This window comes from Chionomys nivalis, chromosome 11 (genome assembly GCF_950005125.1).
Source record: "Chionomys nivalis chromosome 11, mChiNiv1.1, whole genome shotgun sequence".
Lineage (NCBI taxonomy): Eukaryota > Metazoa > Chordata > Mammalia > Rodentia > Cricetidae > Chionomys > Chionomys nivalis.
Window position 1 is genome coordinate 49,005,268 of NC_080096.1, and position 12,788 is coordinate 49,018,055.

The window sequence follows — 12,788 nt, forward strand, 5'->3', positions numbered from 1 at the left end:
TGAGGAATCTGAAGGTGTTCAAATTATATTGTTAAAAATCTTGTAAGCCAACACCGGTGTTATAGGTTTATTAGAACAGCTACTTGGGAGACTGAGGCAGAAGAGCATGGCCTAGCTGGACTACTGAGTGAGTTCAAGGTCATCCTGGGCAATTTAGTAAGAACCGGTCTTAAAAGTTTTTGAAAAGTAAAAACAAGACTTGGGATCAGTGGTAGAGCCTAGCATCTATGAGGTCATTCCCTGTACAGCATGCATGCATGCGCACACGCGCGCACACACACACACTGATGGTTTGACTAGGTATGGCCCCCCATGTTTGCTTGACCCATAGGAAGTGGCATTATTTAGAGGTGTGACTTTGCTGGAGTGGGTGTGATCTTGTTGGAGGAAGTGTGTCACTGTGGGGATGGGCTTTGAGGTTTTTTATGCAGAAGCTACAGCCAGTAAGGCACACTCCTTTTGTTGCCTGCGGATCAAGATGTTGAACTCTCAGCTCCTTCTCCAGCACCATGTCTGCCTGAATGTACTGCTATGAAGATAATGGATCAAAATCTCTGAAATTGTAAACCAGCCCCAATTAAATATTTTCCTTTATAAGAAAGAGTCGATGTAGTCATGGTGTCTCTTCACAGCAATAAAAACTGAAGATACACACACACACACACACACACCCTGTAAAAAAATAACTAACTAATGACTTTTTACAAGGAGGCTGTATTTAAGGTCTACTCTTATTTGTCATCTATATCTAATACTTATTTTGAACAGTTTATTCTTAAAATGTTAGCATATATATATATATCATAAAATAGTAATATTTGGGGAGTGCAAATTTTATTTTTAAGGCATAAGACTAGATAGGTACACAGAGAGGGTGGAAAAAGACAACTCCATCCCTACGACTTCTCATGAGATGATTAGGAATGGCTTTCTTCAAGCCAAATGTGACAGGTGTCACCGTGGTAAGAACATTTAAGCTGTTGTCACCACAATGCCAAATATTTAGTGGAAAACAAAAAGAATTCAGTTCTAGATGCCAATACTGGACCTAAATGACATCATCCATCCAGATGCGTGCAAAATCTGGATTGTTAAGAATTGAAGTTTTGTGGTCAACATCATGAAGACTCGGTTTTTGAGCTAAACAAGACACTTATGAAACAAAGTCATACTGGAAAAACACATTTTCATTATAGAGAGATAAATGAAAAAGACACATTCAGTTTAGATTATGTGAATTAGTTTGTAGAAAATATCATGCAAAATACCAAACAAGATACTTCAAAGTTGCAGTTTTCAGGTTCTCCACAAATCAATTTGAGCATACCCAAGCTTTGAAACAAAAAAACTGAAACAACCATCCAACAGAACTACAGGAGGCCCTCTGGCTTACCCTTCGCTGTGCCAGAACACAGAAGTTCAAAGCACAAAGCTAAAGCATCTTCTAAGACAGATATTCTCAGGCAATGGTACAACTTCCAACCACCAGTAAAGCATCTGAATATTTGAAGGTATGACAAAGTAAGCAAATAAGTGGGAGAATTTTAGGAGAGGTACTGAGTAGGGTTTTAATCTCAGACACCATGTGCAAGCCAGAGATTCAAGGGGAGAGGGGTCCCTCTTCTCAGGCCCTCCCTTTTTGGCTTAGCGCTGGACTTTCTGGGGTGCTGCTTCAGGGTAGGAAGGAAGGAGAAGCAGCGCTGTGGATAAGCGCAGTAAAGCAGAGCCCTGTAAGAAGGCAGCGGACTCAGGAAGCACCTGACTGTACTTATAAACCAGGCAGCTGATGCCACACAGCTGAGCACAGGCACAGAACCGCACGGAGAAAATGTCAAGCCATACTAAGAACCCCGTGGACAAAATAATTTCTTAGAGCCAATTAGGAAATACATGGCCATATTCTAGTTAGGAAACGGAGGAGTCGTTTATTCCACAAGCTTGGACCTGATTCTGTGTTTTTAAAACCTCTACACATACTCCTTGGGACCCAGAGGTTTTTTGCTTCTCAGCCCTCAGCGGCCACTTCAAGCCTGTTTTGAAAGAGCTCCTCTTAGCCTACACAGATCCAAACACAACTCTCTCTTGTGCTCGGTCAGCTCTGGGGATTCTGAGCTCTACTGTCAATCAGCTACCTCCACATGCCTTTCGGGTTTAGCCCCTCCCACTCTCAGCACCTTGCTTCCCCAGTGGCCAGCAATCACCTCCTTGGGACCAACATCAGTAACTTAATAAGGAGCTTAGAAACCCTTTGTCTTCACCCACCCCCTTTCTTTTAGAAAGTTTGCCAGTTTCCCGGGGCCATAAAATGAGGAGTGGCTGGTCTCCCTCCCCACATATGCTTCGATACCATGGAAACCAGGTTCCATGGGGCACATGTCTGTCTGCTTACAGCTAGAGAGCCATGGCTGCCTCAAGGAGGGAATGCACACAGTCCAGCCTAGCAACCTTAACTTGCCATGGCAAAAGCAGTCTGGCCCAGAAGCCCCCCTCTCCTACTGCAATACCATAAGCAAAGATCCCAGGAACATTGTCTATGGTTCCTGAGAACAAGGAGAAAACATGGCTACAGGGCTGGGAGAGATGGAGTCAGGAGGAGAGGAACTGAAGAGGGGCTCAGGCATGTGGCCCGGTGCGCCCCAAGACACATTAAACTGCACCTGATCAATAAAACACGCTGCACCACATACGGAAAAGATGAGAGCGGCCCACCTGTGTCTGTTGAGGGATATTTACAAAGCTTGGATCCCGTGGTCCAACACTGACGAATCGGTTTGCGGGGGAGGTGCTGGGTGTCGAGTAGGCTGTGAAGGGAAGGGACACATGCGTTCAGGAAGCAGCACGAGATTGCACACACAAACAACACCAAAACACACAGTCTCTGAGCCTGTGCAGCTGATTAATGCAAACGCTGGAGCTAGCAAAGGATCTGGCTAGCGAAGGGATTGACGCCCGGGGACCACTGGAGTTAAAGGACATGGAGTTGGTGCTCGGGGGAGGTGTTTTCTCCTCCCATCATCCAAATTAGAACATGCAGGACATTTGCGAAGTTTACTCTGTATGTTAAACATGAGCCCTGGGGTGGAGAGAGACACCCTGGTCTTAGCGACAGGGAGAGAGGAGTGAAGTAGGAAACGGAGGGGCCCCGTTCATGTTATAGCCATGCTTTCTGAACACTTGGACAAGCCACAAACCAACTCTGGGCCTTCACAGCTAGAGATGGAAGAGGCGTCGTGAGGAAGGAATGAAGGGGGTCTCCAGGAAGGACGAGCGAGCAGCCTTTAGAGGGCCAGCTGCATGTCTAGAACCTCCACGATGCCAGGTGTGTTTAAAACCTCCGAGCTAGCTGCCACTTGTCCATTCTTAGGACCTCTGCAGGCGCAAACTGAGCTCTCTCTGGGACCTCGGTTATCACATTAGAGTTCACTAACCTCACTATACATGGAAGATTTATTGGTTTGTGTTTAGGAGCTTCTTTGATGAAAAAAAGAAAATCAGGGGCTTTTTGTGAACCCAAATAAATTTGGATGCCGCAAGAATTCACATCACCACAAACTTCAAAAATTATTTCTTTGTTCTAGAGTCTTTAGATTGCTATTTAATTGTAACTTATTTATTTTTAATTCTCTCTCCCCCTCCCCCCTCTCTCTCTGTGAATATGTACATGTGGATACATATACCTAAGGAATTCAGATTCTGATACCTAAGGTGTCAGATTCCCTGGAGCTGGAGTTCTGGGCAGTTGTGAACTGCCTGACACGGGGGCTGGAGATGAAACTAGGGTCCTCTGCAAGAGCAGTACCTATTTATAACTACTGAGCTAGCCCCAAATGTCTACATTCTAAAAGCAATGTTTCAAAACTATCTCTAGATGTACACTATCTAAGGACGGGGGCTGGGGGAAATTTCTGCTATAATTCATAATTTCTGGCAGGGCAGTTTTGCCTTTGTTGACATCACCCATTTCTCCTCGAGGTTCTGCTCTACAGAGGAGGGACCCATGCTGCTTGTCCCCATTCTTAAACACACACAGGGATATGATTCCTACTAACTTGGCCCAAGTCCTGTTGGCTATGCTGGTAAGAGATGAGCCATGCAGACAGGCCTGTGATGGTCACATGGCATAGCTGAGACATGGTGTAGCTGAGTTAAAATGCTGAGTGCAGGATGAACCCCAGGGCCCTCTGGGGTCAGGGTAGGATCGTTCTAGCAGCCGTCATCCAATAGTGGCTTTACACAGAAGGATGAGGATGCTTCATGCCATAGTCTACTAATGGGAATCTGTTGATTTCCTCTGGGGCACCTTCTACACCAGGCAGGTTTGAGTTGAGAGCTAGTTCTGCGTTCAGTCACCAGCCTGAGTTACTTGTGCCTCTTAGCCTATGACTTTGCTTTGATACACTCTAGGAAATATCAAAAAAAAAGTAGATGGAAAATATGAATTATAGTTGCCTGGCAGTATAGTTATCTGTTTCTAGAACACAAAAGGATGGAAGAGAGAGACAAGATGGAGGCCAGCACTGAAATCACCTCTTGAGTTTGTTACTTAGTGGCGAAAGTATTCTTCTCATTGTGAATAGGTGGGTGGTTTACACAGGCAGAGAAACGTGTGGAGGTGTCTGGGTTCTGAAGCTATGCGAATCATACGTTTCTGCAGCAGGAGCCCTTAGTCTGACGGTCCCAATGACACAGTGCACTGGACATCTGCTTAGCAAAGGCACGCAGCAAATTTTCTCACGGCATTTTTTGTCATACTGATAACATCTCGAACAAGCACACTAACTGACCACAGCATACATGTTGGGGTGTGTATGTGTGCTTCGCTACACTGGTCACAATAAACTGGCTTAGCTTGGAAAGGCATTTGTATGATGTCCCATTAGCTATTTTTGCTAGACTTAAATGTTGACATTATTACTTTAATTTGTCTTCTCTTCCCATAATCTAAATTAGAACATGCAGGACATATGCAAAGTATACTCTATATGTCAAATATGAGCTCTGGAGTAGAAAGATATGTAGTTTTTTTTTTTTTAACTCTTTGGGGGCCCACCACCCAGCTCCCAAATAAATACACAGAGACTTATTTTTGTTTATGAATTCTGGGCCTTAGCATGGCTTATTTCTAGCCTGCCTTTTTAACTTAAATTATCCTGTTTCTCTTTAACTACATTTTGCCACCTCTGGGCTTTTTACCTTTATATATATATATATATATATATATATATATATATATATATCTTTTTACCTTATATATCTTCCTTTCCTTCTTACTCCATGGGTGACTGTGTGGCTGTGTGGCTAGCCCCTGGCCTCCTCCTAGCCTTCTTCTTTTCTTGTTCCTCCCTAGATTTCTCCTCCTATTTAGTCTCATTATCCACCAGCCCCACCTATTTCTCTTTCCTATCTAGCTCTTTATTAGACCAATCAGGTGTTTTAGGCAGGCAAAGTAATACAGCTTTACAGAGTTAAACAAAGGCAACATAAAAGAATGCAACACATTTTTGCATCATTAAACAAATGTTCCACAGCAACAATGAGTGTAACACATCTTTAAGTAATATTCCACAACAGAGATAGACCCTGGGCTTAGTGACAGGGAGAAAGGAATGAGGTAGGACTTCATGTCTTCGAATGAAGTGAATGAAGACTTAGTGTACAAATAACTTTGCTACTCAGAATTACCAGGAAGGGATAATTGTTTAATTCCCTTTCTTCAGACAAATCACAATAGTTTTCTGAACAACTCAGAAGGTCTCTAATGCTCCAAAGCGCTAATCAAATGCCAAAGTTTATTCTGCTTAATAAAAACAAGACAGTGGTCCTTAGAGAGATGGTAGTGTGTTCACACTTATTTACCCTGAGGACTGTGGATGCCAGAGCTGCAGTCTCATGCTTAGGAAACATGGTTCTACAGAAAGGCAGCTTTGGGGCACATTTACAGACATAGAAAAGGCAAGGGAAGGAAGGAGGGCTGGAAGGAAGGAAGACAAGGAAGGAAGCAAGGAAGGAAGAAGACAAGGTAGAAAGACAAGGAAGGAAGGAAGAAAGAAAGGAAGGAAGGAAGGAAGGAAGGAAGGAAGGAAGGAAGGAAAGAATGAATTCTGGTGTCTCTTCCATATTATAGCTATAAAGGGCAGAAGTTCAACTCTAACAGGATGTTAGTTCCTGAAAAGATATGATGGAAGTTGAATTTGATTTCCTTCAATAAAATTATGGAATCAGGGACTTGAAAAAGTCCTCACCAAAACAGCAAAACCTCAGCTGAAATTTAAAGAAAATAAACATATAGCATAACAAATCAGTTATATACACACAAACAAGAGTTTCCAAAATGAACAGAACATCAGGAAAAGATGGGCGATGTGGTAACTAACTACACATAACTGTTACAAGGCTGTTATACCATATGCACATCTTTCCTGATAAGTTTTGTCCTATTCATAAGACCAATAATCAGACGCTGTAGGAAGAGCTCCGGGAATTCATGTAATCTGGAAAATAGATATTGGGGGATTGCTGTAGGCATTTTGAGAAATTCTGAAGGAGAGAACCAGGGGTAACTAGTGACTGTCTTTATGCCATCTACGGGGATTCCATTTTAGCTACAGAATATTCTTTTAAAAGTCCTTGTTTAAAATCTAATTGCTATTCATTTAGTGGCTTCTGAAACAAAGTGTTTGTTTTGGTTTTTGGACATCTGTCTGACATAGCCACAGTCAGTTTTCCTAACACCATGGAAGAATGTTTTATTAGCAGCTGCCGCCAGCTCTTTGTACTATCTGATGACATTTTAGGTGGGCCTTTACCACACAGTCTTAAGTACCAAAGTTAAAACCACAGTTGCTCTCCCCCAACCCCTATTCTCCTGGGCTCCTCCTTGCACATGTCTAAACCCACACTCCCTCACGAAGGACAGTACTCTCTTGCCATTGTAAGAACAAAGGGGCAAATGGTTCAAGAATCTTTCTCTCAATATCAGCAACAGTTTAACAGGGTCTCAGAATGCTGGAAACCGTGAGGTAGGTTTGGTGGCAGAGAGAGAGAGTAGAGAGATCCCAGCAACACTACTCTTCAACCTCTTAGCTTCGAACTCAGCAATGGGTACAGTCCTTAAAGTTACAGTTGGTGTCTTGGCCCCTTTTTCTGAATCAGAAAGAACAAGGGATGCCTGTGGATGAGGAAGGAGACAACAGCATCTCCAGAGGAATTAGCGCCAACTGCAGCAACCCCGTGATGGGGAACCTCAGCCAATCACATTCTGTTTTGGGCGTGTTCCCCTTGGGCCAAAAAAAATCATATAAAACATCCATGTGCGTTTGTCTCCTCCTCTTTATTTTCCTGCGCTCCTGAGTCGCTGAAACCCTGGTTTTGTAAGTTCCCCTTCTTCCCTTTATTAAAGTTGAATATTTTATATTAGAGCTAGTCTGGTTAACGCCCCTTCAACCCTGACCCAGAGACACTTGCTCCTGATGTTAAGAATTTGGCAGGTATATTTTTGAATGGAAGTTATTACTATCCTGCCTTTGGAAAAAAAGTAGAAAGATGTTACTAGTAGGATATCTATATTAAAGTCAACTGATATTTCACATATAATCTCCCAAATCTGACAAATTAGCAAATTCAGTTTGTGCTGCTCCTTTGGAGCTAGGTAGATGGGCAGATGGCTTTAAGGTCTAGCGTAGCAGCTGAAACGTGATGTGGAGGGTAGAAAGGAAGAATGTCAGGGCTTCTGTGGAATGTGTGACTGCAAATGGGCCCTCTTTGAAAATTCAGATTGGTCTGCATTCACAAGCTCTCCAAGGAAGCTGAATGGTGGGTTTCCTTGGGGCTGAGCTGCTTGCTGGTGGTGGCTGGGGACAAATCAGCACAAGGGTGGCATCTTTTAGCATAAAAAAAAAATGCAAGAGACCAGGTGAACTCTGAGTTTCTGAATTTACTTCCAGATAGATGCTAGCATCAACCCTTGCAGGTGGACACACCTTCTTCTGGAAAGTGTGAAGAGAGATTTGTCTCTTGTTTCATCAAAGACACAACTTCTTGAAAGTGGCAAACACCCTCTTTCTTAGTTCGCTTAGATCCACCAAGTCTAATGTGTGGAGTTCACCAGAGAGTTATTTTAATGTAGTCATATGTTCTCTACCCCAAAGATGCTGCTCTGTACACTTGCCATATGCCAGCCTTTGCTCTGCACACTGTTGCATACAAAGGTGACAAAGATGCCTGCTATCCTCAGATGTCAGAGTCAGCTGAGGAAATGCAAGTTTCAAAAATGAGTATGAGAATCTCAAAGAAATACAGATAATCTGTGGGCTGTTCAAGATAGACAGTGACACCCTGTAAGAGGAAAAGGAAGACGTTTTAGAGGAGACGGAGATGGCTTTTGAGATGTGTGTGAAGGAGTAGGGTGGACAGGTTCCTGGAGACAGGATATCACAGAGGAAGTAGCATAAGTCAGGAAGGGAGGATGCAATCTCAAAATGATGTTTTGCCATTTGCAAAGAGAAGGCTGATTCTGAAGGATTGGAAACCTGAACGTTTGAAAAAATGAAGGGGAAGAGGTCCATGAAGTTAATTTTCTTTTAAAAGGAAGAAATAAGTTATATAATAAGCAAAAACAATGTATCTTGGTTCCAGCACAGCAGTCAGTAAGCCCCCACTTGGGACCCTTCCCTTCTGATCCCGTACACCATTGCTCACCTCTCACAGTTTCTCGCTCTCAGAAACTTATTTTAGGGTTTTCCTCAAAACTTTAGTTTCATTCCAAAGATCCTTGTGATTTTATAACCTGCCCAGGGAATGTTCAGTTTCTGGAACAAGGGTAACCAAAACAAGTTCGGAAATAACAGACTTAGAATACTGAGTCTTCAAACAACCGCCATATTATTAAATATGACCATGACGGATGTTGATTAGTTGCAAACTGAAGCACCTCGTTAAATAGTGTTTCAAAATTTTAACTTCCTGTCATGTTTCATAGTGTGTGTGTGTGGGGGGGTGGATGATAAAATTCCTTTAAAAATACTAAAACTATTAGAAAAGAGATTAGCGAATTTATAAAGGAAACCATTACTATTGGATTCTTTTATGGATTTGAACAGCAGATAGCTCCAAGGTTATAGAGAATGCTGGAGAATCTGGAGCCTTTCTTTGTCAAATAAATCTACTGGTATGAGCTCGCCTTATTAGTTTCACAGGGACAACATTAGGAGTTTAAGTCCTTCAAAAGTCAGAGCTTTAGAGAGCTCCCCATGCATGGATGATGATACTGTTAGCTCTTGTCTGAAATCTAGAAGATCACCATTCCTAATTCCCACAGTTTGGATCTACCCCGTGCAGTCGGTTCTCGTCTCTATCATCTCCGCCAACCTTCTGTCTTCACAAATAAGTTACAACAAAGAAGCACAGTCCTCAGGGCATGAACTTAAAGACACCTCTCATCGGTAAGTTATGACAGAACAGCATATCCACCAGCTTCTTTCCCAGAAAGCTAATGCATTCTAACTTTAACATATTGGCATTACTAACATGTACAATAACAATGTGTATGACAAGTCTATGGCCAACTGCTTGCAGAAGGCCTGGAAGGAGTCAACTCAGCCAGACGGCTTTGCTTTTGGTATTTCTGGTTGTATAGAGGTTCCTCAGCGCTGGCAGGAAGGTTGGAGGCACAGGTACACAGAGAGAGGGAACTGAAGATGCTAGGACCGTAGGTTACTAAAATCTGTGCAAAAATGTGGCACCTCCTCATGAGTGTTTCCAGAACCATTCTATTCAAACTGACCATAACTTATTTTTTTTTTAAAAAATCTTAGTTGAAAAGGAGAACAAGCCTTGTTTCAGTTTATTTCTGAGAGCTAGTCTAAATTCTGTAACTGTTATTTATTTTTGTATCAATGCTGTGTGTTGCTCCAATTGATAGGACATGTTTATTGATTCAAGGAGATTCTGTGGATGAAAAGGCACAGGTGAAAGTTATATTAAACAGCACGAGGAACAGACCCTGATTCAGCTGGGGTTTGCTAAAAAAAGAAACATAGGTCGATATATTGGCTCATTCTCCCTTGAACAGCTCCTGCAACCTCTCAGAAGGCTATGCAACTCTGGAAGCCTACTCATGGGAATTTATCTTCAGCAGACAGTAAGAATACTGATAAAGATTTATGCTCCAAGATGTTCATTACAGTATTGCTTATAATAGTGACAAGCTGGAACCAACTTATGAGGTAATGCCTCATACAGACAGTGGAGCATTCTAGAGACAACCGTGTCTTCAAATAGTAACTGATGACATCACAATGTGCTTGCAATATGAAATAAAATCACTTTACAGGGCTGTAATATGCTCATGGACACACCTATATACACATTTATATGCGTACGATGCTCAGAGCTGAAATGTGAACAGAAAACGGATAAGCTAAAGTGATTACCTATGAAGAGTGGGGTCGGTGAGCACTTTATCAATACCTTCTAGGGACGCTTTGCTTTCCTTTCCCTTAGACAGGGTCTTGCTATGCAGCCCGGGATGGCCTGCAACTTGTGACAACCTAGCCTCGGGGCCCCAAGTCTGAAACTATAGACATTCTTCACTATGACTGGATCCTCTCAGTAATTTTTAATCTTAAGTAAAGGAGGACAAATGGAACTTGAAAACCATAACACTATTTTTTTTTTAAAGGGCAGTGAGACATAGCAAATAAAGGTAGAGTCAGAACATCCTGGTGGAATCTAGAACTTGTTTGAATTTTGATTGGACAGGGCCTCTGTATGGAGCACAGACTGGCTTCAAACTCACAATTCTGCTGTAGCTTATGGAGTGCTACCATGCTCAGCTTGCCTTATTTGGTGTCTATTAGAAAGATGGTCTTTGCAGCCAGTTAACTTCTCCAAAATGTCTGTATGTAAAGAGGTGAGGATAATAAGTGTTATTTACTGTACTCTCCCTTAATCTGAATGTCTAACAGGCTGCCTTTCCAATAGACCAGTCCAGAGGGAGGTGTGGAAGAATTTCAGAAAAGACAGGAAGCCTGGATTCCTCTATGCTTTGGAAGAAAACATTTGAAGAAAAATGTGCTATCATCTACCCTGAGCTCACCGATTCTAAAATTTGAGACTGAGAGAATTTATTGCATTCACAAGATATTTGTCTCCCAACAATTAAAAAATGCACTCACACTTCTTGAGAGGTAATGTTATATTGAGACTTCTCACAGTTTGTAAGGGGATCAATTGTATAAATCTTGTGAGCAGTTTGGTAATGGGTCTCAAGAGGAATGTTGCTGCCACTTGGCTTAGCGACTCCACGTCCAGCACTGCAGCCCGCGAGATAATTAGGTTCAAACATGTGTTCAAGGAGATGCCAGGCCCTGTTCCAAAGGATGGTGAAAACGGATGTTTAAATGGAAGGAGATGGGTACAAATTGCTTAAAACTGCATTTCTTAACTTCCTCATAAGCAAGGTATAACATTCTAGTTAAGAAAGTAGTACGTAGATATTACAGTCAATATGACCCAAGCCAGTCCATGTATGTCTATGAAAGACAGAAAGGCATAAATGTACTCTACAGAAGGATGGGAGGGAAAGTGAAGTGCTGATAGTAGCTGATTGGAGGAACATACCTTTCTTTTCATATTTTCTATGTTTTTAAAGTTTTCTTTGTGTGTGTATATATATATATATACACACACACACTCTCACACACACACACATATAAAATCTTTAAAAAGAAATTCTTACAACTCATGTGTCATCTCCAAAAGCACAAAGGAAAGAAAACTATGGCAGCTGCAGACTTGGACTGGCTGTGGCTATTCACGTGGATGCAGCCTTCTGCTCCATTCTCTTCCTGAGGATGCCCATCCTCTTAACTGAACGCAGGACCTTGTGCATAGTGAGCAAGCACTGAGCCGCCCGTCCCTTCACTTCTCATCTTAGTGTCCCTTTCCTGCTCTGAGTCCTATCTTTTTCATCTAACTCAGTGCCATTTTTCTTGAAATAATAAAAACACGTCTTTATGGGGTGTTTTAGAATGTTCAAAGGAAAATCACAGTATCATGCCTGTCAAGCATGTTATATGTCCTGGCCGAACAGAAAGCACTGGGCTTTGGAGCCCAAGAGACTTGAGTTTGAGCATCAGCTCAGGTTCATTTTCTTTAGAGAAGGTCTCACGATTCTGCCTTATAGCCATAATAACTGTACCTAATGCATTTAGCAACAACGTACCCAGTGCCTGGACTTCAGTAACATTTTTTCTTTTCCTTTGCAATTAACATTTTAAAAAGACTGCTTTTATTTAGTGTGTGTGGGCGACTGTGCGCATGTCTCAGCACATGTGTGGAGGTTACAGAACAACTCGTGGGAACTGACTCTCCTTCCGCCACGTGGAGCCCACACTGCCAGGCGTTATGGCAAGTGCCCTCACCCACTGAGCTACCTCGCTGGCCCCCTTTCGCAAATGAAAACCTTAAAAGATAGACTATATACAAAACAAAATGCTCTGAAAATGATAACAAATTACTGCCGAAGATAGTCTGTATCCGTCTGTATGCTAGGGATCCCTAAACAATGCCTGCTGTGAGTGCAATACAGACTTTATGCTGAAGCCTCTCAGAAGGGGAAATATTATTTATAGAAGATAGCACATTTTGTTATTATGTTCAGGGGCCAAAGGATTTAGTGTATGAGCAAGACTGTGAGAAGGACATTAGGCAATACTTTTAAACATATAGAAATAATTATATTTTATAAAAGAGCAAATCCAAACTCAATATCACTTGCTTCTATCAGA

General features: G+C 42.2%; 1 protein-coding gene across 4 annotated transcripts in view; it reads right to left on the reverse strand.

Annotated features, from left to right (window-relative positions):
- Window positions 1–12,788, reverse strand: part of Nfia (nuclear factor I A) — a 345,107-nt gene that overhangs the window by 32,911 nt on the left and 299,408 nt on the right. For 3 of the 4 annotated variants that reach the window (XM_057783547.1, XM_057783549.1, XM_057783546.1), the window contains one exon: window positions 2,710–2,801. The exons of the other annotated variant lie outside the window; for it this stretch is intronic. In XM_057783547.1, coding sequence (XP_057639530.1) covers window positions 2,710–2,801 — 92 coding nt within the window. The remainder of the gene's footprint in view (window positions 1–2,709; window positions 2,802–12,788) is intronic. 4 annotated transcript variants of the gene reach the window in all.